Below are 26,287 nucleotides of genomic sequence, written 5' to 3' on the forward strand. Positions count from 1 at the left end.
CTGTCCAAGCGTCTCACATGTCGTCAGGGGCTCTAAAACGCCCGCTACCTCAGATGGCAGACACAGATGTTGACACGGATACCGGCTCCAGTGTCGACGACGATGAGACTAGTGTACCTTCCAATAGGGCCACCCGTTACATGATTGAGGCAATTAAAAATGTATTACACATTTCTGATAATACCCCAGATACCACAAAAAAGGGTATTATGTTTGGTGACAGAAAACTACCAGTAGTTTTCCTGCATCTGAGGAATTGATATGAGGTGTGTGAGGAAGCGTGGACTTCCCCCGATAAGAAATTGATAATTTCTAAGCAGCGTACCATTTTCCGCCAGAGGATAGGTCACGTTGGGAAATAACCCCTAGGGTAGATAAAGCGGTTACACGCTTATTAAAAAAAGGTGGCACTACCGTCACTGATACGGCCGCCCTGAAGGACCTGCTGATAGAAAGCAGAAAACTACCCTAAAAGCTATATACACACACACGGGCATTATATTGAGACCTGCTATTGCCTCGGCATGGATGTGCAGTGCGGCAGCTGCGTGGTCAGATTCCCTGTCGGATAATATTTATACTATAGATAGGGACAATATTTTCCTGAAAATAGAGCATATAAAAGACGCTGTCTTATACATGCGTGATGCACAGAGGGATATTTGCCGACTGGCATCACTAATAAGCGCTATGTAAAACCATTGCCGCCAGACGGGGGTTATGGACTCGGCAATGGTCGGGCGATGCCGATTCAAAACGGCACATGGAAGTTTGCCCTAGAAGGTGGTGGAACTGTTTGGGGATGGTCTTTCAGACCTTGTTTCCACAGCTACTGCTGGGAAATCAAAACTTTTGCCACAAGCTACCCCACAGCAAAAGTAAGCACTGTATTATCAGGTACAGTCCCTTCGGCCCCAGAAAAGTAGAGGGCTAGAGGCTCATCTTTTCTGCCAAGAGGAAAAGGTAGAGGGAAAAAGCTGCAGCACACAGCTAGTTCCCGGGAGCAGAAGTCCTCCCCTGCGTCCGGTAAGTCCACAGCATGACGCTGGGGCTGCTCAGGCGGACCCGGGTACGGTGGGGGCCCGTCTCAGAAATTTCAGCGCACAGTGGGCTCTCACAGGTGGATCCCTGGGTTCTTCAAACAGTATCTCAGAGGTACAGGCTGGAATTCGAGATGTCTCCCCCCCGCCGTTTCCTAAAATCTGCCTTACCGGCAACTCCCTCTGCCAGGGAGGCAGTGTTGGTGGCTATCCAAAAAACTGTATTCACAGCAAGTGATTATCAAGGTACCCCTCCTTCAACAGGAAAAGGGTTACTTTTCCACAATGTTTGTGGTACCGAAACCGGACGGTTCGTGAGACCCATCTTAAATTTTTAAAATCCTTGAACACATATAACAAAAGATTCAAGTTCAAGATGGAATCGCTCAGGGCGATTATTGCGATCCTGGACGAGGGGGATTACAGGGTCTCTCTGGACATCAAGGATACTTACCTGCATGTCCCCATTTACCCTCCTCACCAGAAGTACCTCAAGATTGTGGTACCGGACTGTCACTATCAGTTCCAGACGCTGCCGTTTGGATTATCCACGGCACCGAGGGTCTTTACCATGGGTAATGACCGAAATGATGATACTCCTTCGCAAGAAGGGAGTTTTAATTATCCCGTACTTGGACGATCTCCTGATAAAGGCGAGGTCCAAGGAACAGTTGGTAAGGGGGTAGCACTTTCTCGGGAAGTGCTGCAACAGCAGGACTGGATTCTCAATTCCAAAGTCACAGCTGGTCCCGACGACACGTCTTCTGTTCCTGGGAATGATTCTGGAAACAGACCAGAAAGTGTTTCTTCCAATGGAAAAAGCCGAGGAGTTGTCATCTCTAGTCAGAAACCTCCTAAGACCGGGACAGGTGTCGGTACATCAATGCACACGAGTCCTGGGAAAAATGGTAGCTTCGTAAGAAGCAATTCCATTCGGAAAGTTCCACGCAAGGATTTTCCAGTGGGACCTGTTGGACAAATGGTCCGGGTCCCATCTCCAGATACAGCAGCAGATAACCCGGTCGGAAAGAACCAGGGTGTCGCTGCGGTGGTGGCTGCAGAGGGTTCATCTACTAGAGGGCCGCAGATTCGGAATACAGGACTGGGTCCTGGGGACCACGGATGCCGGCCTTCGGGGCTGGGGTGCAGTCACACAGGGAATAAAATCCCAAGGACTATGGTCCAAAACAGGAGTTTTCACTTAACATAAATTTTCTGGAGATAAGAGCCATTTACAAGGCCCTAAGCAAAACAAGGCCCCTGCTTCACCAGCCGTACTGATCCAATCAGACAACATCACGGCGCTCGCCCATGTAAACAGGCAGGGCGGCACAAGAAGCAGGAGGGCGATGGCAGAAGCCATAAGGATTCCCCGTTGGGCGGAAAATCGTGTGGTAGCACTGGCAGCAGTGTTCATTCCGGGAGTGGACAACTGGGAAGCAGACTTCCGCAGCAGACTCCACCCGGGAGAATAGGGACTTCATCCAGAAGTCTTCCAAATGCTGGTAAACCGTTGGGAAAGACCACAGGTGGACATGATGGCGTCCCGCCTCAATAAAAAAGATATTGCGCCAGGTCAAGGGAACCTCAGGCGATCGCTGTGGACGCTCTAGTGACACCGCGAGTGTACCAGTCGGTTTGTGTTCCCTCCTCTCCCTCTCATACCCAAGGTACTGAGGATAATAAGGAAAAGAGGAGTAAGAACTATACTCATGGTTCCGGATTGGCCAAGAAGGGCTTGGTACCTGGAACTTCAGTAGTTGATCTCAGAGGACCCATGGCCTCTGCCACTCAGACAGGATCTGCTGCAGGGGCCCTGTCTGTTCAAAGACTTACCGCGGCTGCATTGACGGCATGGCGGTTGAACACCGGATCCTGAGTGAAAAAGGCATTCCGGAGGAAGTCATTCTTATCCTGATCAAAGCCAGGAAGGATGTCAGCCTGAAGTGCAGACGTTGTAAGGGAGTGCTGCATATTCAGCCCCTTTTTTGTGCCCCAGTGGCACCTTGGGATCTCAATGTGGTTTTGAAGTTCCTGGAATCACATTGATTTGAGCCACTTAAAACCGTGGATTTGAAATATCTCACATGAAAAGTGGTCATGTGTTGGCTCTGGCTTCGGCCAGGCATGTGTCAGAATTGGCGGCTTTGTCATAAAAAAGCCCTTACCTGACTTTCCATATGGATAGGGCAGAGTTGAGGACTCGTCCTCACTTTCTCCCGAAGGTGGTATCAGGTTTTCACTTGTACCAACCTATTGGGGTGCCTGCGGCTACTAGGGACCTGGAGGATTCCAAGTTACTGGACGTAGTCAGGGCTCTAAAAAATTATATTTACAGGACGGCTGGAGTCCGGAAAACTGACTCGCTGTTTATCCTAGATGCACCCAACATGCTGGGTGCTCCTGCTTCTAAGCAGACTAGAGCGCGCTGGATTTGTAGCACTATTCAGCTTGCGCATTCTGCGGTGGGACTACCGCAGCCTAAATCTGTAAAAGCCCATTCCACATGGAAGGGGGCTCATCTTGGGCGGCTGCCCGAGGGGTCTCGGCTTTACAACTTGGCCGAGCTGCTACTTGGTCAGGGGCAAACACGTTGCAAAATTCTACAAATTTGATACCCTGGCTGAGAAGGACCTTGAGTTCTCTCATTCGGTGCTGCAGAGTCATCCGCACTCTCCCGCCCGTTTGGGAGCTTTGGTATAATCCCCATGGTCCTTACGGAGTCCCAAGCATCCACTAGGACGTCAGAGAAAATAAGATTTTACTCACTGGTAAATCTATTTCTCGTAGTCCGTAGTGGATGCTGGGCGCCCATCCCTAGTGCAGATTGTCTGCAATACTTATAAATAGTTATTGTTACACAAAATCGGGTTGTTATTGCGAACCATCTATTCAGAGGTTCCATTGTTATCATACTGTTAACCGGGGTTCCTATCACGAGTTATATGGTGTGATTGGTGTGGCTGGTATGAGTCTTACCCGGGATTCAAAATCCTTCCTTATTGTGTCAGCTCTTCCGGGCACAGTGTCCTAACTGAGGCTTGGAGGAGGGTCATAGGGGGAGGAGCCAGTGCACACCAGATAGTCCTAAAGCTTTCTTTAGATGTGCCCAGTCTCCTGCGGAGCCGTCTATTCCCCATGGTCCTTACGGAGTCCCCAGCATCCACTACGGACTACGAGAAATAGATTTACCGGTGAGTAAAATCTTATTTTTTTTTAATTATCTTAATTTTTATTTTTATTTTTTTAGTCCTTTTAGCGTCAGACACGTGCTGAAGGGGTTATTGCTCGTTTCCAAATGTAGCCCTTTGTATTTGACTGAAACTGATTAATGGAGTTCCAGATGAGTCCATAGAAGGCATAAATGAAATTGAGAATTCTGTTTAATCAGACCTGCCTGCCAGTGTCTAGAGAGTTTTAATCAAGAGTCCTGTTTGGATGTCATGAGTTTAAGTAGATTTAGTTGAAGGTCAGTAAAACAAACTGAAAAAGTTGCTCAATCATATACACCAAGAATTCTGTAATTTACAGATTCCGTAATAGAATCGATCTGGTAATCTCTAGACCTAAATAAAACTTATTTATATAAAAAAAAAAAAATCATATTAAGTTATCGAAATATAGCAAGTGGAGCAAAGCTATGCATCCGATGGAAGAAAGTAATGTTTCTCATTCAGAACAAGCAACTTAAATTTCCTTAATACACAAGTTGGATGAATTCAATTATGCAAAGCCATTATGTTGTACAATCTGTGCACATAGGGGGTAAACTACGCTAACAGGGGCTAATCGCGCTGTTAACAGCAAGTTACCTCAGGCCAGTATAAAAATAGAAGTGCGGGACGACGCGCCATTACAGGGGGCGGGGCTTCTCAGAGCGGTTCCAGCACTCTCACCAGCGCCATGCTCTCCCTGCCGATCACACAGACAGAAGCTGCCAGGGAGCGCTGCCCTCCTCATAACTCCAGCTTACCTCTGCTGTACCAGGGTGTTATAGACAGGGGGGGGGGGGGGAGAGAGTGTTTTATATTTATATGTTAACCCATTAAGGTGTTATATCAGTGCTGGGCTTATTGTATATTACACTGCCTATTGAAGCGCTGTGTGGCTGCCTCCTTATACTCTGTGACTCTCTGAAAGTACTCTGGCGGAAACTGTGGCTGACCTTTTCCTGTGTGTGTTGCTATATAGATCACATTATCATGTCTAGGGAATCCTGTTTCTTGTGTAGCAGAGTGTCTTTCTTCACCTGTTGAGTCAATTCCATGTACGCAGGACTGCAATGCGCTTTCACAGCCCTCTGAATCTGAATCCTCATGGTTGGATTCCTAAAGGGGAATGATATCTCAGATTTCATCTCGGATGTCATATAATGAGAAACAAACCCAGGTTTTGAGAAATTCTGTAGAGGTGTTGCAATGTTCAGCTCCCAATACCTCATCTAGGTCCCCCCCCTATTCACCCAAAGAAGCGTTCTCTTGCCCAGGTAATGCAAGTTGACACGGATACAGGTGACGGGGATATGCCACGGAGGAGGCATCCCTTGCTAAGGGGGTGCAACTTTGAGGCCATTAGGGACATTTTACGCATTACTGAGAAAATACCTGAGCAGGTAGAGGAGGCTTATTTTACAGACAATAAGAAAACCTCCCTTACATGCCCTGCGTCTAAGGAATTAAATGCATTGTTTGAAAAATCCTGGGAAAACCCAGAGAAAAAATTGCAGATCCCAAAAAGGGTTCTAATTGCTCTTCCGTTACCTGGGGAGGACAGGATAAAGTGGGAAAGCCCACCAGTAGTAGACACTTCTGTATCTAGGTTGTCTAAGAAGGTTGTTTTACCTGTCCCTGGGTCCACCGCTTTGAAAGAACCGGCAGACTGCAAGATTGAGACTACTCTCAAATCACTATACACAGCTAATGGAGTAGTTTTAAGACCCACTATTGCGTGTGCTTGGATTTCTAAAGCTACAGTAAAGTGGTCAGGCACTTTACTAGAGGAATTAGATTCCATGTATAGAAGTGACATTGAATTCTTTTTACGTCACATACAGGATTCTGCGGGTTTCATGGGGGAAGCCATGAAGGACCTGGGAAATCTTAATGCGAGGGTTTCTGCCATGGCGATCTCGGCACGCAGGGGACTCTGGCTGCGCCAATGGTCGGCGGATGCAAAATCCAAGAAAAGTGTGGAGAAACTACCTTTCACTGGTCAGGCTCTGTTTGGGGAAGCATTAGATGCGTGGATCGCCATGGCACCTGTGGGTAAGTCTACCTTTCTTCCCTCTGCAAACCACTGACTAGGAAATCTTACCCTACGTCTGCTGTGCAGTCCTTTCGGACCGCAAAAGTTTAAAAAGTCCAAATCCCCTTCCACTTTCTTTAGAGGAGGTCGGGGGAAATCCAGAAAACCTGCACCAACAAGTTCCCAGGAACAGAAACCTGTTACTGCTTCCTCAAAATCCTCGGCATGACGGTGGACCTCCCAGCCTGGAGATCGGGCAGGTGGGAGCAAGATTAAGGAATTTCAGTTACGTCTGGGCGTCATCAGGCTTGGACCCCTGGGTACAAGATATTGTTACTCAGGGGTACAGACTGGAGTTCCGAGAACTCCCGCCTCACAGATTTTTCAAATCAGGCTTACCAGCTTCGCTGACAAAGTGCTATCCATTAAAAAATTGCTAAGGTCAGATGTCATTGTTCCAGTTCCACCTCACCTAACAAGGGTTATTACTCAAACCTGTTTGTGGTACTGAAACCGGATGGTTCGGTCAGGCTAATCTTGAACCTAAAGTCATTGAACCCTTATTTGAGGGAATTCAAATTCAAAATGGAGTCTCAGAGCGGTGATCTCAGGTCTGGAGGAGGGGGAGTTTCTGGTATCCCTAGATATCAAAGATGCTTGCCTTCACATTCCGATCTGGCCGCCTCACCAGGCTTATCTAAGATTTGCACTACTGGACTGTCACTATCCGTTCCAGGCACTACCATTTGGCCTCTCCACGGCGCCGAGGATGTTCACCAAGGTTATGGCGGAAATTATGCTACTCCTCCGCAAGCAGGGTGTGAACATAATTCCTTATCTGGACGACCTGTTGATAAGAGTCTTCCATGGAGAAATTGTTACAGAGCATTGCTCTCTCGACTCAACTTGTCCAGGCTCATGGATGGATCCTGAATCTTCCGAAGTCGCATTTGGAGCCGACAAGGAGACTGACCTTCCTGGGGATGATTCTTGACATGGAAGTTCAGAGGGTGTTTCTACCGGAGGAGAACGCGTTGGTGATTCAAACAATGGTCTGGGATGTCCTGAAGCCAGCCCGGGTTGTCTGGTCATCAGTGCATTTGCCTTCTGAGGGGAAATGGTGGCCTCCTACGAGGCTCTACAGTACGGAACATTTCATGCACGACCCTTCCAACTGGATCTCCTGGACAAATGGTCGGGATCTCATCTTCACATGCACCAGCGGATACGTCTGTCGCCGAAAGCCAGAATCTCGCTCCTCTGGTGGCTTGAAACTACTCACCTACTGGAGGGCCGCAGGTTCGGGATTCAGGATTGGATCCTCCTAACCACAATTGCAAGTCTCAGAGGTTGGAGCAGTCACCCAAGGGGAAAACTTCCAAGGAAGGTGGTCAAGTCTGGAATCCATCCTTCCAATAAACATTCTGGAACTAAGGGCCGTGTACAACGGTCTTCTACCAGCAGCACATCTTCTGAAAGATCAGGCCATTCAGGTTCAGTCGGACAATGTAACGACGGTGGCCTACATAAACCGACAAGGCGGAACGACTAGCAGAGCTGCAATGTCAGAGGTAACACGAATCATCCTCTGGGTGGAAAAGTACGCATTGGCGCTGTCGACAAACTTTATTCCGGGAGTGGACAACTGGGAAGCGGACTTCCTCAGCAGACACGATCTTCATCCAGGAGAGTGGGGCCTTCACCCAGAGTTGTTCTCAGAGGTGACAAGTCTTTGGAGCGTACCTCAAATAGACATGATGGCCTCCCGCCTCAACAAGAAGATTTGGACGTACTGTTCCAGGTCGAGGGACCCACAGGCAGTGGACGCCCTGGTAACTCCGTGGGTGTTCAAGTCAGTGTATTTGTTCCCTCCACTTTCACTCATCACAGGGATTCTCAAACTAATCAAAAGAACAAGAGTTCAGGCGATCCTCATTGCTTCGGACTAGCCAAGAAGGGCTTGGTACGCGGATCTTCTGGAGTTACTGCTGGAAGATCCGAGGCCTCTTCCTCTTTGAGAGGACCTTCTGCAACAGACTTACCACGGCTACGTTTGACAGCATGGAGGTTGAACACCAGATCTTAGCTCGGAAGGGCATTCAGAACAAAGTTATTCCTACCCTGATAAAGTCTAGGAAAGGAGTAATGTCTAAACACTACCATCGAATTTGGAAAAGGTACGTGTTTTGGTGTGAATCCAAGAAGCTTCTTACGGTAGAGTTTCAACTAGGGCGGTTTCTCCTCTTTCTGCAAGCAGTTGTGGATGTGGTCCTGCGTTTGGGCTCCATAAAAGTCCAGATTTCGGCCTTGTCCATTTTCTTCCAGAATCAATTGGCTGTCCTCCCTGAAGGTCAGACTTTCTTGAAAGGGGTTCTGCACATCCAGCCTCCCTTTGTGCCTCCTACGGCACCTTGGGATCTTAATGTGGTGCTGCCGTTCCTGCAGTCTGATTTGGTTTGAACCTTTTACAGGAGGTTGATGTCAAGTTTCTTACTTGGAAGGCGGTCACACTATTGGCATTGGCATCTGCTAGACATGTGTCGGAATTGGGGGCATTGTCCTGCAAGAGCCCCTACTTGATTTTCCATGAAGATAGAGCTGAGCTCGTAACGCGTCAGCAAATTTCTTCAGAAGGTTGTCGGCGTTTTATATCAACCAACCTATTGTGGTGCCAGTGGCTACTGACTCCTCAATCACTTCAAAATCTTTGGATGTTGTAAGAGCTTTAAAGATTTATGTGAAGAGAACGTCTCGTCACAAAGTTGGACACTCTGTTTGTCCTTTAAGGTTGGGTGTCTGGGTGTCCTACTTCTAAGCAGACGTTTTCTCGCTGGGTCAGGTGTACTATCCAGCATGCCTATTCTACGGCAGGCTTGCCGTGTCCAAGATCTGTTAAGGCCCACTCTAATCGTAAAGTGGGTTCTTTCTGGGCGGCTGCCCGGGGTGTCTCGGCTTTACAACTTTGCAGAGCGGCTACTTGGTCAGGATCGAACACGTTTGCTAAGTTATGCAAGTTCGATACTTTGGCCTCTGAGGACCTAAAGTATGGTCAATCGGTTCTGCAGGAGCCTCCCCGCTCTCCCTCCCGTACTGGGAGCTTTGGTACATCCCCATGGTACTAATGTGGACCCCAGCATCCTCTATGGACTAAGGATTTACCTGTAGTTAACTTTAAAATCCTATTTCTCTGACGTCCTAGTGGATGCTGGGAACTCCGTAAGGACCATGGGGAATAGACGGGCTCCGCAGGAGACTGGGCACTCTAAGAAAGAATTAGGACTGCTGGTGTGCACTGGCTCCTCCCTCTATGCCCCTCCTCCAGACCTCAGTTAGAATCTGTGCCCGGCTCGAGCTGGTTGCACACTAGGGGCTCTCCTGAGCTCTTAGTAAAGAAAGTATTTATTAGGTTTTTTATTTTCAGTGAGATCTGCTGGCAACAGACTCGCTGCTACGAGGGACTTAGGGGAGAGAAGCGAACCTACCTGCTTGCAGCTAGCTTGGGCTTCTAGGCTACTGGACACCATTAGCTCCAGAGGGATCAAACACAGGCCCAGCCTCGGTCGTCCGGTCCCGGAGCCGCGCCGCCGTCCCCCTTGCAGAGCCAGAAGCAAGAAGAACGTCCTGGAAATCGGCGGCTGAAGACTCCGGTCTTCATTAAGGTAGCGCACAGCACTGCAGCTGTGCGCCATTGCTCCCCATGCACACCACATACTCCGGTCACTGATGGGTGCAGGGCGCTGGGGGGGGGGGGGGGGGGGCCCTGGGCTGCAATTAGACTACCTTAAAATGGCAAAAAACACATAATATAGTCTAATAAACTATATATGTGTAAAAATCCCCTGCCATAATATTAATATAAAGAGCGGGAGAAGCCCACCGAAAAAGGGGCTGGGCTATCTCCCTCAGCACACTGGCGCCATTTCCTCTTCACAGCTCCGCTGGAAGGACGCTCCCCAGGCTCTCCCCTGCAGTTTCCAGGCTCAATAGGGTAAAAAAGAGAGGGGGGGCACTAAATTTAGGTGCAATACTGTGTATTATAGCTGCTATAGGGAAAATCACTTTGTGTAGTGTAAATCCCTGTTTATATAGCGCTGTGGTGTGTGCTGGCATACTCTCTCTCTGTCTCCCCAAAAGACTTTGTGGGGTCCTGTCCTCAGTCAGAGCATTCCCTGTGTGTGTGCGGTGTGTCGGTACGGCTGTGTCGACATGTTTGATGAGGAGGCTTATGTAGAGGCGGAGCAGGTGCCGATAAATGTGATGTCACCCCCTGCGGGGTCGACACCAGAGTGGATGGATATGTGGAAGGTATTAACAGACAGTGTCAACTCCTTACATAAAAGGCTGGATGACGTAACAGCCGTGGGACAGCCGGCTTCTCAGCCCGTGCCTGCCCAGGCGTCTCAAAGGCCATCAGGGGCTCAAAAAAGCCCGCTACCTCAGATGGCAGACACAGATGTCGACACAGAGTCTGACTCCAGTGTCGACGACGAGACTAATGTACATTCCACTAGGGCTATCCGTTGCATGATTACGGCAATGAAAAATGTGTTGCACATTTCTGACATTAACCCAAGTACCACTAAAAAGGGTATTATGTTTGGGGAGAAAAAGCAACCAGTGGGTTTTCCCCCTTCAGATGAGTTAAATGAAGTGTGTGAAGAAGCGTGGGCTTCCCCTGATAAAAAAACTAGTGATTTCTAAAAAGTTACTAATGGCGTACCCTTTCCCGTCAGAGGACAGGGTACGTAGGGAGACATCCCCGAGGGTGGATAAAGCGCTCACACGCTTGTCAAAAAAGGTGGCACTACCGTCTCAGGATATGGCCGCCTTAAAGGAGCCTGCGGATAGAAAGCAGGAGGCTATCCTGAAGTCTGTATATACACACTCAGGTACTATACTGAGACCTGCTATTGCTTCAGCATGGATGTGCAGTGCTGCAGCAGCGTGGTCTGATTCCCTATCTGATAATCTTGATTCCCTTGACAGGGACACTATATTGCTAACCATAGAGCATATTAAAGACGTAGTCTTATACATGAGAGATGCACAGAGGGATATTTGCCGGCTGGCATCTAGAATAAATGCATTGTCCATTTCTGCCAGGAGAGTATTATGGACTTGGCGGTGGACAGGTGATGCGGATTCTAAAAGGCACATGGAGGTTTTGCCTTACAAGGGTGAGGAATTGTTTGGGGATGGTCTCTCGGACCTCGTTTCCACAGCGACAGCTGGGAAGTCGACATTTTTACCCCAGGTTCCCTCACAGCCAAAGAAAGCACCGTATTATCAGGTACAGTCCTTTCGGCCCCAGAAAGGCAAGCGGGTTAAAGGCGCGTCCTTTCTGCCCAGAGGCAGGGGTAGAGGGAAAAAGCTGCACCATACAGCCAGTTCCCAAGAACAGAAATCCTCCCCTGCTTCCACTAAATCCACCGCATGACGCTGGGGCTCCACTGGTGGAGGCAGGTGCGGTGGGGGCCCATCTCCGGAACTTCAGCGACCGGTGGGTTCGCTCACAGGTGGATCCCTGGGTTCTACAAGTGGTATCTCAGGGATACAAGCTGGAATTCGAGACGTCTCCCCCTCGCCGTTACCTCAAATCAGCCTTGCCAGCTACTCCCCCGGACAGGGAGGTAGTGCTGGCGGCAATTCACAAGCTGTTCCTCAAGCAGGTGATAATAAAAGTTCCCCTCCTTCAACAGGGACGGGGTTACTATTCCACAATGTTTGTGGTACCGAAACCAGACGGTTCGGTGAGACCCATTCTAAATTTAAAATCCTTGAACACTTATATAAGAAGGTTCAAGTTCAAAATGGAATCGCTCAGGGCGGTTATTGCAAGCCTGGAAGAAGAGGATTACATGGTATCACTGGACATCAAGGATGCGTACCTGCATGTCCCCATTTACCCACCTCACCAGGTGTACCTCCGTTTTGTGGTACAAGACTGCCATTACCAATTCCAGACGTTGCCGTTTGGTCTGTCCACGGCACCGAGGGTATTTACCAAGGTAATGGCCGAAATGATGATACTCCTTCGAAAGAAGGGAGTTATAGTTATCCCATACTTGGACGATCTCCTTATAAAGGCGAGGTCTAGGGAGCAGTTGTTGGTCGGAGTAGCACTATCTCAGGAAGTGCTACAACAGCACGGCTGGATTCTGAATATTCCAAAGTCGCAGCTGGTTCCTACAACGCGTCTGCTGTTCCTGGGTATGATTCTGGACACAGAACAGAAGAAGGTGTTTCTCCCGGAGGAGAAGGCCAAGGAGTTGTCATCTCTGGTCAGAGACCTCCTGAAACCAAAACAGGTGTCGGTGCATCACTGCACGCGAGTCCTGGGAAAGGTGGTAGCTTCTTACGAAGCAATTCCATTCGGCAGGTTCCATGCAAGGATCTTTCAGTGGGATCTGTTAGACAAGTGGTCCGGATCGCATCTTCAGATGCATCGGCTGATCACCCTGTCCCAGAGGGCGAGGGTGTCTCTGCTGTGGTGGCTGCAGAGTGCTCATCTTCTAGATGGCCGCAGATTCGGCATACAGGACTGGGTCCTGGTGACCACGGATGCAAGCCTCCGAGGTTGGGGGGCAGTCACGCAGGGAAGAAACTTCCAAGGACAATGGTCGAGTCAGGAGGCTTCCCTACACATAAATATTCTAGAACTAAGGGCCATTTACAATGCCCTAAGTCAGGCAAGACCCCTGCTTCAAAACCAGCCGGTGCTGATTCACTCAGACAACATCATGGCGGTCGCCCATGTAAACCGACAGGGCGGCACAAGAAGCAGGATGGCGATGGCAGAAGCCACAAGGTTTCTCCGATGGGCGGAAAATCACGTGATAGCACTGTCAGCAGTGTTCATTCCGGGAGTGGACAACTGGGAAGCAGACTTCCTCAGCAGGCACGACCTCCACCCGGGAGAGTGGGGACTTCATCCAGAAGTCTTCCAACTGATTGTAAACCGTTGGGAAAGGCAACAGGTGGACATGATTGCGTCCCGCCTAAACAAAAAGCTAAAAAGATATTGCGCCAGGTCAAGGGACCCTCAGGCGATAGCTGTGGACGCTCTAGTGACACCGTGGGTGTACCAGTCGGTTTATGTGTTCCCTCCTCTTCCTCTCATACCAAAGGTGCTGAGGATAATAAGAAAGAGAGGAGTAAGTACTATACTCATCGTTCCGGATTGGCCAAGAAGGACTTGGTACCCGGAACTGCAAGAAATGATCTCAGAGGACCCTTGGCCTCTGCCTCTCAGACAGGACCTGCTACAGCAGGGGCCCTGTCTTTTCCAAGACTTACCGCGGCTGCGTTTGACGGCATGGCGGTTGAACGCCGGATCCTGATGGAAAAGGGCATTCCGGTTGAAGTCATTCCTACGCTAATAAAAGCTAGGAAAGATGTGACAGCAAAGCATTATCACCGCATATGGCGAAAATATGTTGCTTGGTGTGAGGCTATGAAGGCCCCCACAGAAGAATTTCAGCTGGGTCGATTTCTGCACTTCCTACAGTCAGGAGTGACCATGGGCCTAAAATTGGGTTCCATTAAAGTCCAGATTTCGGCCCGGTCTATTTTCTTTCAAAAAGAACTGGCTTCACTGCCTGAAGTTCAGACGTTTGTTAAGGAAGAAAACAAACAAATACCAGGTCGGCGCTTGAAAATCCAATAATACTGCCAAATATAATAAAACAATTTATTTAGCTAGCAAAAAAATATATAAAACACAAAAAGAAACATAGAAAAATAAAAACTAATAATGGACCACAATAATATATAACACATAAAACTTGGGTGTAATTACACCTCAGATAATAGCATATATATGCCTATAATAAAAACATATAGGAGTGGGTCACCGGTTTTCACCTATATAGCTTTCAATATACTGGATTCTAAGTTGTTCAGTCTCTCACAGTTCAGAAAGAATATGTCCTCCGGCTAATAAATTCAGCCTCTGTAACCATATATGTAAAGTATAATTTTCCACGTGATGGATATGATATGAAAGAACCGTACGGTTTCAATTACTCACTGAATCGCTGTCCTTGCTTTCCTATGCACGGTGGGTAATGCAAAGCCGCTCTCTATCACCCTTTGCACGGGTGAGACATCCGTCGGCGGCGCCCGCAGGGATGGATGTTTTCTTTAACACAGCACAGAGTTGGTAAGCTAAACTGCCGTGTATTATTCCTGATTGGAAATAGCCATGCTCAGCAAGACAGGCTGATGGTGTGAAAAATTGTGAAGAAATGAAGAGTCCGGTCTCTTCACAAGCAGGCTGATTGCCGGCAACAGGTTACAGACAACTTGATATTATAGAACAGCAGGTGTATTTCTCCTGTGAGCACTTGGATGGTCTCGGTGATATTTGTTTGTTAAGGAAGTGCTGCATATTCAGCCCCCTTTTGTGCCCCCAGTGGCACCTTGGGATCTCAACGTTGTGTTGGATTTCCTAAAATCACATTGGTTTGAGCCACTTCAGACCGTGGAATTAAAATATCTCACGTGGAAAGTGGTCATGCTTTTGGCCTTTGCTTCGGCTAGGCGGGTGTCAGAATTGGCGGCTTTGTCCTGTAAAAGCCCCTATCTGATCTTCCATATGGACAGAGCAGATTTGAGGACGCGTCCCCAATTCCTCCCTAAGGTGGTATCAGCGTTTCATTTGAACCAACCTATTGTGGTGCCTGCGGCTACTCGGGACTTGGAGGCCTCCAAGTTGCTGGACGTAGTCCGGGCCCTGAAAATCTATGTTTACAGGATGGCTAGAGTCAGAAAGACTGACTTGCTGTTTATCCTGCATGCACCCAATAAGCTGGGTGCTCCTGCTTCTAAGCAGACTATTGCTCGCTGGATCTGCTCCACGATTCAACTTGCACATTCTGCGGCTGGACTGCCGCATCCTAAATCCGTAAGGCCCATTCCACGAGGAAGGTGGGCTCTTCTTGGGCGGCTGCCCGAGGGGTCTCGGCTTTACAACTTTGCCGAGCTGCTACCTTGTCGGGATCAAACACGTTTGCAAAATTCTACAAGTTTGATACCCTGGCTGAGGAGGACCTTGAGTTTGCTCATTCGGTGCTGCAGAGTCATCCGCACTCTCCCGCCCGTTTGGGAGCTTTGGTATAATCCCCATGGACCTTACGGAGTTCCCAGCATCCACTAGGACGTCAGAGAAAATAAGAATTTACTCACCGGTAATTCTATTTCTCGTAGTCCGTAGTGGATGCTGGGCGCCCATCCCAAGTGCGGATTGTCTGCAATACTTGTATATAGTTATTGCCTAACTAAAGGGTTATTGTTATGAGCCATCTGTTCGTGAGGCTCAGTTGTTGTTCATACTGTTAACTGGATATAGTATCACGAGTTGTACGGTGTGATTGGTGTGGCTGGTATGAGTCTTACCCGGGATTCCAAATCCTTTCCTTATTGTGTCAGCTCTTCCGGGCACAGTTTCCCTAACTGAGGTCTGGAGGAGGGGCATAGAGGGAGGAGCCAGTGCACACCAGTAGTCCTAATTCTTTCTTAGAGTGCCCAGTCTCCTGCGGAGCCCGTCTATTCCCCATGGTCCTTATGGAGTTCCCAGCATCCACTACGGACTACGAGAAATAGAATTACCGGTGAGTAAATTCTTATTTTTTTTTTCTTCTGCTGCTGCACATGCGCACAGCAGTAAGCACGGCTGAAAGTGTGTGTGTGTGTGTGTGTGTGTGTGTGTGTGTGTGTGTGTGTGTGTGAAAGGCTTTGTCAGCCGGTAAAAAATTCGGATGACTATTGTTCGTCTTTTTGCTGTCCGGACAAAACCTGAGTGTGTGTTAAACATCCCTAACAGTCCCTGGCATACTTACTTGCTGGCTGTTGGGATTCCGATATCTGCATTTTGACTGTCTGTTTTCTGGCGCCAGTTTTCTGCCTGTTTGTCAGGATTTCGACTGCTGCCATCCTGAATGTATCTCCCTTATTTCGCTAACAGAAGCAAAGTTTGGCTGCTGATGTGTCACCACATTTCAATAGATGCTGTTCAGAGGCCATGTTTATTGCAGGACATTATTTCACTCCCCTTTTACTATGTTGCTTATCTCTTCCTTTCATCAGTATTTTAAGATGTAACACACCTAAGGGGCTCATTTATTAACAAGTGATAAAATTTGTTCTGAATAATAGAACTCGTTGAGTATGCATCATAAATGATGCTCCTGCCAATCAGCTCCTAACTGTCATGTGTTTGAAAAATGACAGCTGGAAACTGATTGACTTGGAACACCATTTATCATATTCAACGAGTTTTATCACTTGTTGATAAAAGGGCACTAAGCTAACAGGGCCCATTCAGAATAACAGGTCAGTATTTATTTTTTTCCTCAGGCTTCCAGTGTTGGGACTTTTATTTTTGACAAAAATAAGATGATCCTGTAATGAAACTACATTCATAACTTCAGTAAAGTAAATAAGTATCTGTTTACTGTGATATGTAGAGGTTGTCCTCATTTTGTATTCTGTATTTTCAGGATAATGTGGACCAGACGGCTGCTTGCTCACAGAGAGGTTTGGTGGACACTGGCTACACATCTAAACGTATGTCTCTAAACCCAGGTATGAGCATTAACCAAATTTTTTAAATGCAAAAAGCAATTGTTCCTACTTGAGTCTTTTCTGAGGAAGTCTACTAGTTGCTTCGAATGGACAAGCTTGAGCACAAGGCAACTGTGTTGGCTATGTGCATGGTTTACCCTTATTTAATTCTCATTATGTATATATTTTTTTGATGTTTATTCAGTTTTATAAATATGGTTTCTGCAGCGGGTTACACTGGTATTCCAGAGGGAATAACATCGGGGTGTACAGTTGGATCTTGATCCCCGAAGCACCAACAGGCTAAAGCTTTGACTGGTCCCAGGATGCACTGCACTGCATCCTTTATAGCCCCGCCTCCAGGCACTAGAGCTCGGTTTGTAAGTTAGTGCCTGCAGTGCAGGTCACTAACAGGGGGGGAAGGGGGGGCTAGACAGCCCTGAAAATAAATAAATATATATATATATATATATATATATATATATATATATAGACAGCGGTGTGGGGATCGGCACTCTGAAATAGGGGTACTAGGAATACTTGCTGCGGTGCCCTCTGTGATCCTGTGTGGGATCCAATATGGTGAGTAGAAAAAGCAGCGGCACTCAGCAGTCAGAAGTAAATGATGAGAAACAACTTTTAATCACGTCCTACGGCGTTTCGGGGAACAAGCCCCGTCTTCAGGGACAGACAATATGTCTGTCCCTGAAGACGGGGCTTGTTCCCCGAAACGCCGTAGGACGTGATTAAAAGTTGTTTCTCATCATTTACTTCTGACTGCTGAGTGCCGCTGCTTTTTCTACTCACTATATATATATATATATATATATATATATATATATATATATATTTTTTTTAGAAGACTTCAAGGGCAGCAGCACTATTTATGTCAGTCTGACATGCTGTGCTGCGGCTCCATCACCTTCCTCAGTGGCGCTGCATACTCCAGCAGCCTGGTTCCTGGGTACACCGGTTTCTAGGCACACCACTGCTGCTGCTCTCCTTGATCGCTTGGCCGCGTGACAGGGAGGAGGTAAGAGGGTCCCCCCGGGTGGGACCAGTCGGTAAATCGTGGTCCCAGGAGAAGAACCGCGCCGCTGGCGTGGACACTGTGGCCGTACAGGGACCCAACTATATCCACCACAGCAGGGAGCACAGGTCGGATTTACCAAAAATCTGTTTGTAATAGGCTCCATAGTACCCGGTGGTGAAGTCCAGCAGAGGGGATAAGGTGCTGACCTGTAGACCCTCCCCCAGCTCCAGGTGCCATTTACTGCTGGTGTTCTCGCCCTGGAGCTGCATTTCTCTCTCTCTCACTCCCTACTGAGATTTTGGCACCATATTCACTACTAGCTGGGCTGATCTCCGGGACTGCTGGGCACTGTCTCCTCTGTAAAACCGCCTGTCTTGTCAGCGCTGTGTATTTACAGACACTTAAGTATTCTACATGTCATTTTAGTTAAGAAAAAGTGTACTGCTATATGAATATTTAGTACAACTATTCTGTGATATACATCCAGTGTTTACTGTGCATTGTTATATCTGTATACATACATATCTATATGTAGATTTACTAGTCCAGTACAGTCTTATTGTTTATATGTAATAATTTCTGCATTGTACCTGTGACTGTGTGTACCTATAGCTGCTGTGTGGATTCTAGTCTGTGTATCACACGTATTGATATCACTATATTCTGTACCCTGGGCTAAGTGCGTCAGGGTCTCATATAAAATATAGTGTTCCACAAAATATACTGTTTTGTATTTTTCACTGTTTGTCACCTCACACCGCTTAAATCCTTTGTTTGTGCTCTGCATTTGCTGTCGCATAACACCTGCAGGCATTGTGTTTGTCTTGCTATATTGTACTGTTGTGCCCTAAGGCTACATTCCCAATAATGTCTGCTACACAGGGCGGGAAATCCGCAGACGCTCCTGCATCATGCAGTGCTGGCGCCACGGATTTGACTGAGGAAAAGGTTTCAGCTGAGGGTTCAGGTACTGGGTGCCCTGCACCTTTTAGTCAGTTTGCAGCACCTGTGGCAAATCAGGACCCACCTTGGACTGCATTTTCAAATATGCTTACTACACTTGTAACATGGCTTATGCCCCCTGTGGGACCTCCTATGCCATTGCAGCCACATATTGTCCCTGTAGTTGACCCGCCTTGGGCGGATACTCTATCTACCCAGTTACAACAATTAAATCAGTTTTTGGTTAGACAAAAACCTACACCTCGCCCTGCTGGGGCCAAGGGGTCATCTAAGCGGGCCATTTCCTCCTCACAATCCACTAATATTTTGGATGATTCTTTCGATGAGGATGGGGATTATACTGATCCGTCAGATCCTGATACAGTTGCTTCTGATGAGGAATCTACAACTCAAGTTGATGTTCCTGATCTAGTGGAGGCTATAAAACATTCTCCAGATCGATGATGGAATTGATCCTCCTGTTACGTCTGAGAAACCTGATCAGTTCAAACGTCAGAAGGTTGCTAAAGTAGTTTTACCACATTCTGACCTTTTAATTGAATTACATCAGGAATCCTGGTCGTCTCCAGGAAAGAAATTTTCCCTGTCCAAAAAGATGCTAGCTTGTTACTTTATTCCTGCGGAGTTGAGTAACAAGTGGGAAACTCCACTGCCGGTGGACTCTCATGTCACCCGTCTAGTGGTATCTTCTACTTTGCCTGTCCCCACTGTCACCTCACTGAAGGATCCGGCTGATAAGCGTGTGGAGGGATGCCTGAAGTCTATTTACACACTTACCGGTGCTGTGCATAGACCCACTATGGCAGCCTCTTGGGCTGCAAAAGCTATTGAAGCATGTGTTCAGGCAATTGAGGATGCGCTACCTCTAAATTTTTCTAACACTACCAGACAATATCTGTCGTATATTACCACAACCTCTCACTATATTCAGGAGTTGGCCTCTGATGCAGGCGTAATGGCGGCCAAGTCGACTACTACGTCTATCCTGGCTTGCCGGATTTTGTGGTTAAGGTCCTGGAAAGTGGTCCTGGACTCCAAAAAGACCTTGGAAGTTCTCCCTTTTAAGGGAGACATACTATTTGGGGAGGATCTGAACAAGATTGTGACTGACTTGTCAACAGCTAAGACTGCATTTCTCCCAAGTACTAATCCTTCTGCTCCGAAAGCTGAGTACCTTTTTGTTCCTTTCGACCTCCTCCCAGGGTAAAGCAAAGGGTCAGGCGTACCCGAGACAGGCTCGTACTTCCTAAACCACCAAGCCCAAGTCTAAGGAATCTTAGGCCGCCTGTCAGCCGGCTTCCAAACAGGACAAGCCTGTGGCATGACGGGGTGGGACCTCTGGGTGGAAGGCCGACTTCTGCAGTTCACCCGGGCCTTGTTAAAGACCACTTCAGATGCTTGGGTGCGGGTCTCTCACGGGTACACGTTCTCCTTCAAGAGACGTCCCCCTCACCAGTTTTGCTCGATTGTTATCCCTTCGGATCCGCTGAAAGCACAGACTTTACACTTGGTTGTACAGGGCCGAAACTAGGGGGGGGCTAGGGGGGCAGGCGACCTGGGCGCCGGATTGGAGGGGGCGCCGAGACCCCCAAACACCGCCGCGGCACTTTTAAACCCCCTTCTCCCGAGTGCCCAGCTCGGGGGGCGGGGTTTCGCGGAATGACGCGATTGCGTCGTGACGTCACGGCGCAAACGCGTCATTCAACGAAACCCCGCCGGAGGAGGGAGAACTGAAGGGGGAGCCCGGAGCCGCGCAGACGAGGAGGGAGAGGCGGCTGAAGAGCGGCGAGAACCGCTTCAAATGTAAGTCAGCCCCTCTCCCTTCCTCTCTCTCTTTCTCTCTCCCTCCCTCCCTCTCCCCACCACCTGCCGTAATGTTTAAAATGGGGACCTGTGCCTGCGTACTGTGTAAAATGGGGACCTGTGCCAGCGTACTGTGTAAAATGGGGACCTGTGCCAGCGTACTGTGTAAAATGGGGACCTGTGCCAGCGTACTGTGTAAAATGGGGACCTGTGCCCGCATACTGTGTAAAATGGGGACCTGTGCCAGCGTACTGTGTAAAATGGGGACCTGTGCCAGCGTACTGTGTAAAATGGGGACCTGTGCCAGCGTACTGTGTAAAATGGGGACCTGTGCCAGCGTACTGTGTAAAATGGGGACCTGTGCCTGCGTACTGTGTAAAATGGGGACCTGTGCCAGCGTACTGTGTAAAATGGGGACCTGTGCCAGCGTACTGTGTAAAATGGGGACCTGTGCCAGCGTACTGTGTAAAATGGGGACCTGTGCCAGCGTACTGTGTAAAATGGGGACCTGTGCCTGCGTACTGTGTAAAATGGGGACCTGTGCCAGCGTAATGTGTAAAATGGGGACCTGTGCCAGCGTACTGTGTAAAATGGGGACCTGTGCCAGCGTACTGTGTAAAATGGGGACCTGTGCCAGCGTACTGTGTAAAATGGGGACCTGTGCCAGCGTACTGTGTAAAATGGGGACCTGTGCCAGCGTACTGTGTAAAATGGGGACCTGTGCCAGCGTACTGTGTAAAATGGGGACCTGTGCCAGCGTACTGTGTAAAATGGGGACCTGTGCCAGCGTACTGTGTAAAATGGGGACCTGTGCCAGCGTACTGTGTAAAATGGGGACCTGTGCCAGCGTACTGTGTAAAATGGGGACCTGTGCCAGCGTACTGTGTAAAATGGGGACCTGTGCCACCGTACTGTGTAAAATGGGGACCTGTGCCAGCGTACTGTGTAAAATGGGGACCTGTGCCTGCGTACTGTGTAAAATGGGGACCTGTGCCTGCGTACTGTGTAAAATGGGGACCTGTGCCTGCGTACTGTGTAAAATGGGGACCTGTGCCAGCGTACTGTGTAAAATGGGGACCTGTGCCAGCGTACTGTGTAAAATGGGGACCTGTGCCACCGTACTGTGTAAAATGGGGACCTGTGCCAGCGTACTGTGTAAAATGGGGACCTGTGCCAGCGTACTGTGTAAAATGGGGACCTGTGCCAGCGTACTGTGTAAAATGGGGACACTTGCCAGCGTACTGTGTAAAATGGGGACCTGTGCCTGCGTACTGTGTAAAATGGGGACCTGTGCCTGCCGCAATGTGTAAAATGGGGACACTTGCCAGCTTACTGTGTAAAATGGGGACACGTGCCTGCCGCAATGTGTAAAATGGGGACACTTTTTCCTGCCGCAATGTGTAAAATGGGGACACTTTTTCCTGGATATGAAATTTATGTTAGAAAAGGCAGTTTTTCAGGTTAAAAAGTTCTGAAAGAGATATATATATATATATATATATATATATATATATATATATATAATATTTTTATTCATTTATTTATTTTTTATTTTATTATTTTTATTTATTTATTGTAAAATAATTTTATTTATTTTTTGCGGGGGGGGGGGGGGGGGTGTCAAATGACTACCTTGCCCCGGGTGACAGAAATCCTAGTTTCGGCCCTGGGTTGTACAATCTCTCTTAGATACTGGAGTGATTGTGCAGGTACCTCTGTCTCAAAGAGGCAGGGGCTACTATTGGACACGGTTACTAGTCCCGAAACCAAATGGGTCTTCCCGGCCTATACTCAACTTCAAATATTTGAACAAATTTGTGAGGGTATCCAAATTCTGTATGGAAACTCTGCGCTCTATTGTACTGGCCATGGAACCCAAGGACTATATGGTGCACCTGGGGGCATTGTTGGACACACACAACCAACAATTGTTCTTGTCTCCAGAGAAGGTCCTAAAACTTCAGGACAGGATCAGATACTTCCTCTCTCGCCAGAGTGTGTCAATACACTCAACGATGCAAGTACTAGGCCTCACGGTATCTGCGTTCGAAATGGTAGCGTACGCTCAATTTCTTTCCCGCCTTCTGTAGCGGTTAATCCTTTCCAAGTGGAATGGCCTGCCTCACCGGATCAGGTCTCAAATGATCTCCTTGACCCCCGGAAGTTTGTCTGTCACTGAGCTGGTGGCTACAGGACCAACAGTTGAGCAGGGGCCGTCCCTTCTGGATCTCCAACTGGGTCCTCCTAACGACGGATACCAGTCTGCGGGGTTGGGGCACAGTGTTGGAGCAACACTTTCTCTCCTGGGTCGGTGGACCAGGGAGGAGTCTCTCCTCCCGATAAACATTCTGGAATTGCGGGCGGTGTTCAGTGCATAGACGCTTGCCCTGCCTCTGGTGCAGAACAGGCCTGTTAAAGTACAGTCTGAAAAACGCCACCACAGTGCTATACATAAATTATCAAGGCGGCACTCGAAGCTGCATGGCAATGCTGGAAGTGTAAAGAAGCCTTCAATGCGCGGAACGCCATCTGCCAGCCATATCGGCAGTGTTGATTCTGGGGGTCCCCAACTGGGAAGCGGACTTCCTCAGTCATCAGCACGTGCACGCAGGAGAGTGGAGTCTTCATCCGGAAGTCTTTCAACACCTAGTGGACAAGTAGGGCCTACCAGATGTAGACCAGACGGCATTGGTTCTCAGACCTGCAGGGTCTCTCGATAGTGTCCTCTTCTACTTCAACACCAAGACCTCCTCCTCTTTCAGGGCCCTTTTGTCTACCCGGACCTGGCCAGACTGGCTTTGACGGGGTGGCTCTTGAAGCATCACACCTGAGAGCCAAAGGTTTCTCTGAGGCGGTCATTCAAACTATGTTGAAAGCCCGTAATCGGCTTTGGCTCGAATTTTACAGGGTCCTGAATTCTTACTTCACCTGGTGTGCCAGTAAGAACTATGATGCATATACTTTCAGGACTTTTAAACTTTTGGCTTTTCTACAACAAGGCCTGGACTTGGGCCTTCGTTTGTCCTCCCTCAAGGTCCATATTTCTGCCTTTTCGGTATGGTTTCAAAGGAAAATTGTGTCTCTTCCCGACATTCACACTTTCACTCAGGGTGTTTTACTGATTCAGCCTCCCTATGTACCTCCTGTGGCTCCATGGGATCTGTCTGTTCTGAGGTCCCTCCAAGAGTCTCTGTTTGAACCTCTTGAGTCTGTGGACCTTAAATGCCTTTACGCTTAAGGTCTTTTTTTCTGTTTGCTACTGCCTCTGCTAGGAGGGTGTTTTGGGCTTAGGTACTTTGTCCTGTCGTCCACCCTTTCTGCTTTTTCACCGTGACCGGGCAGTTCTTGGAACTCGCCCAGGTTATTTGCCTAAGGTGGTATCATCTTTTCACCTTAACCAGGAGATTGTATTTCCGGCCTTCATCTCTTCTGGTTTGTCATCCAAAGAGTGATCTTTGGATGTGGTACGGGCTCTCCGTATTTGTGTGGAAAGGGCTGCCTCTATCAGGCGGCTGACCTGCGAATAAGCAAACCTTGGCCATATGGATTAGAATGGTGATAGGACAAGCTTATGCGCAGGGTGGACTCCCAGCTCCTGCTGCTATAAAGGCCCAATCTACTCGGTCTGTTGGACCTTCTTGGCGGACCATCGTGGTGCGTCCGCTGAACAATTGTGCAAGGTGGCTACGTGGTCCTCAGTGAACACGTTCATCAGGTTCTATGCCTTTGATACTTCCGCCTCCCAGGATGCTTCCTATTGACTCTGGGTTCTTGTGCCTGCTACAGTGCGTCCCCTCCCTTGAGGAACTGCTTTGGGACATACCCGATGTTCCTTGTGGAATACTGGTGTACCCTGATGCAGAAAAGGAGACTTATGGTAAGACTTACCATTGTTAAATCTTTCTGCGAGTTACACTGGATTCCACAGGGCGCCCACCCTGACGCACTTAGCTTCTTTGGGTTTCTATGGCATTATTCGCTAGTTCCTTCTACTGTCGTGAGAATGTGGTTCTATGTGACTAAGATCTACCGTCTCTTTTGCCTGCTACTGCATTGGACTGGTTAACTAAACTGAGCTCCAGTGCCTGGAGGTGGGGTTATAGAGGAGGCGGTGCAATGCATCCTGGGAAAAGTCAAAGCATTAGCCTGTTGGTTCCTCGGATCAAGAACCAACTCTACACTCCGATTTTATTCCCTGTGGTATCCTCGCAGAAAGATTTAACTATGGTAAGTCTTACCATAGATCTCCTTATTGTGCCTAATTAGTAGTTATAGGTTAATTAAAATTGACCATGGGCATAGAGTCTTTTGCTTTTCAGCAGATCACACATGTCACAGTATTTCAAAGTTCCAGAAATATCATTCGTTCCACGTAGATGTGTCTTATTTGCATTTCTATTCCATCCTAGAGGATGCTGGGGTCCATACTAGTACCATGGGGTATATGGAAACGGGGCCTGGACTGCACACCCTAGCTTATTATAATGGGATGTGCTACCTTGCTGGGACTAAGTACTGTAATACTACAACATAGGAACAAAGGGTGCAGGTGCACCACACACCATTAAAATTATTGTAACCATAATATAATATTTGAGGTTCTTGGCATATATTGGCCAGTATATGAGCCTGCCCACCTGCTTCACGGTGACCTCATCGGACAGGTCCATGGGGTATAGACTGGTCCACTAGGAGCCATTGGCACTTTAAGAGTTTGAGAATGTGGGCTGGCTCCTCCCTCTATTCCCCTCCTACCAGACTCTGTTCAGAAAATGTGCCCGGAGGAGCCGGTCACAGCTAGGGGAGTTCTCCAGAGTTTCCTTGGTAAAGTTTAGTTTCTCTAACGTCCTAACTGGATGCTGGGACTCCGTAAGGACCATGGGGAATAGCGGCTCTGCAGGAGACTGGGCACAACTAAGAAAGCTTTAGGACTAACTGGTGTGCACTGGGTCCTCCCACTATGACCCTCCTCCAGACCTCCGTTAGAATCTTGTGCCCGGCTGAGCTGGATGCACACTAGGGGCTCTCCTAAGCTCCTAGAGAGAAAGTATATTTTAGGTTTTTTATTTTACAGTGAGATCTGCTGGCAACAGACTCACTGCAGCGAGGGACTAAGGGGAGAAGAAGCGAACCTACCTAACTGGTGGTAGCTTGGGCTTCTTAGGCTACTGGACACCATTAGCTCCAGAGGGATCGACCGCATGGAACCGGCCATTGATGTTCGGTCCCGGAGCCGTGCCGCCGACCTCCTTACAGAGCCAGAAGCAAGAAGTGATCCGGAAAATCGGCGGCAGAAGACTCCTGTCTTCAACAAGATAGCGCACAGCACTGCAGCTGTGCGCCATTGCTCCTCTTGCACACCTCACACTGCGGTCACTGATGGGTGCAGGGCGCTGGGGGGGGGGGGGGGGGGGGGGGCACTGCCCTGAGCAGCAATATAAACACCTTGCCTGGCAAAATCATCACAATATATAGCCCCAGAGGCTATATATGTGATAAATACCCCTGCCAGAATCCATAAAAAAGCGGGAGAAAAGTCTGCCGAAAAAGGGGCGGAGCTATCTCCCTCAGCACACTGGCGCCATTTCTCCCTCACAGCTCCGCTGGAAGGAAGCTCCCTGGCTCTCCCCTGCAGTCTACA

General features: G+C 48.4%; 1 protein-coding gene across 5 annotated transcripts in view; it reads left to right on the forward strand.

Moving 5' to 3' along the window:
* GRB10 (growth factor receptor bound protein 10) overlaps positions 1 to 26,287 on the forward strand; it is a 474,936-nt gene that overhangs the window by 127,242 nt on the left and 321,407 nt on the right. For 2 of the 5 annotated variants that reach the window (XM_063922618.1, XM_063922619.1), the window contains exon 3: positions 16,784 to 16,868. The exons of 1 other annotated variant lie outside the window; for it this stretch is intronic. In XM_063922618.1, the coding sequence (XP_063778688.1) occupies positions 16,784 to 16,868 (85 nt within the window). Of the gene's footprint in view, positions 1 to 16,780; positions 16,869 to 26,287 lie in introns of those variants that run through there. 2 more of the 5 variants (XM_063922622.1, XM_063922621.1) reach the window with 1 other exon arrangement.

The sequence above is a fragment of the Pseudophryne corroboree genome, chromosome 5, assembly GCF_028390025.1.
Source record: "Pseudophryne corroboree isolate aPseCor3 chromosome 5, aPseCor3.hap2, whole genome shotgun sequence".
In the NCBI taxonomy this organism is placed as follows: Eukaryota; Metazoa; Chordata; class Amphibia; order Anura; family Myobatrachidae; genus Pseudophryne; species Pseudophryne corroboree.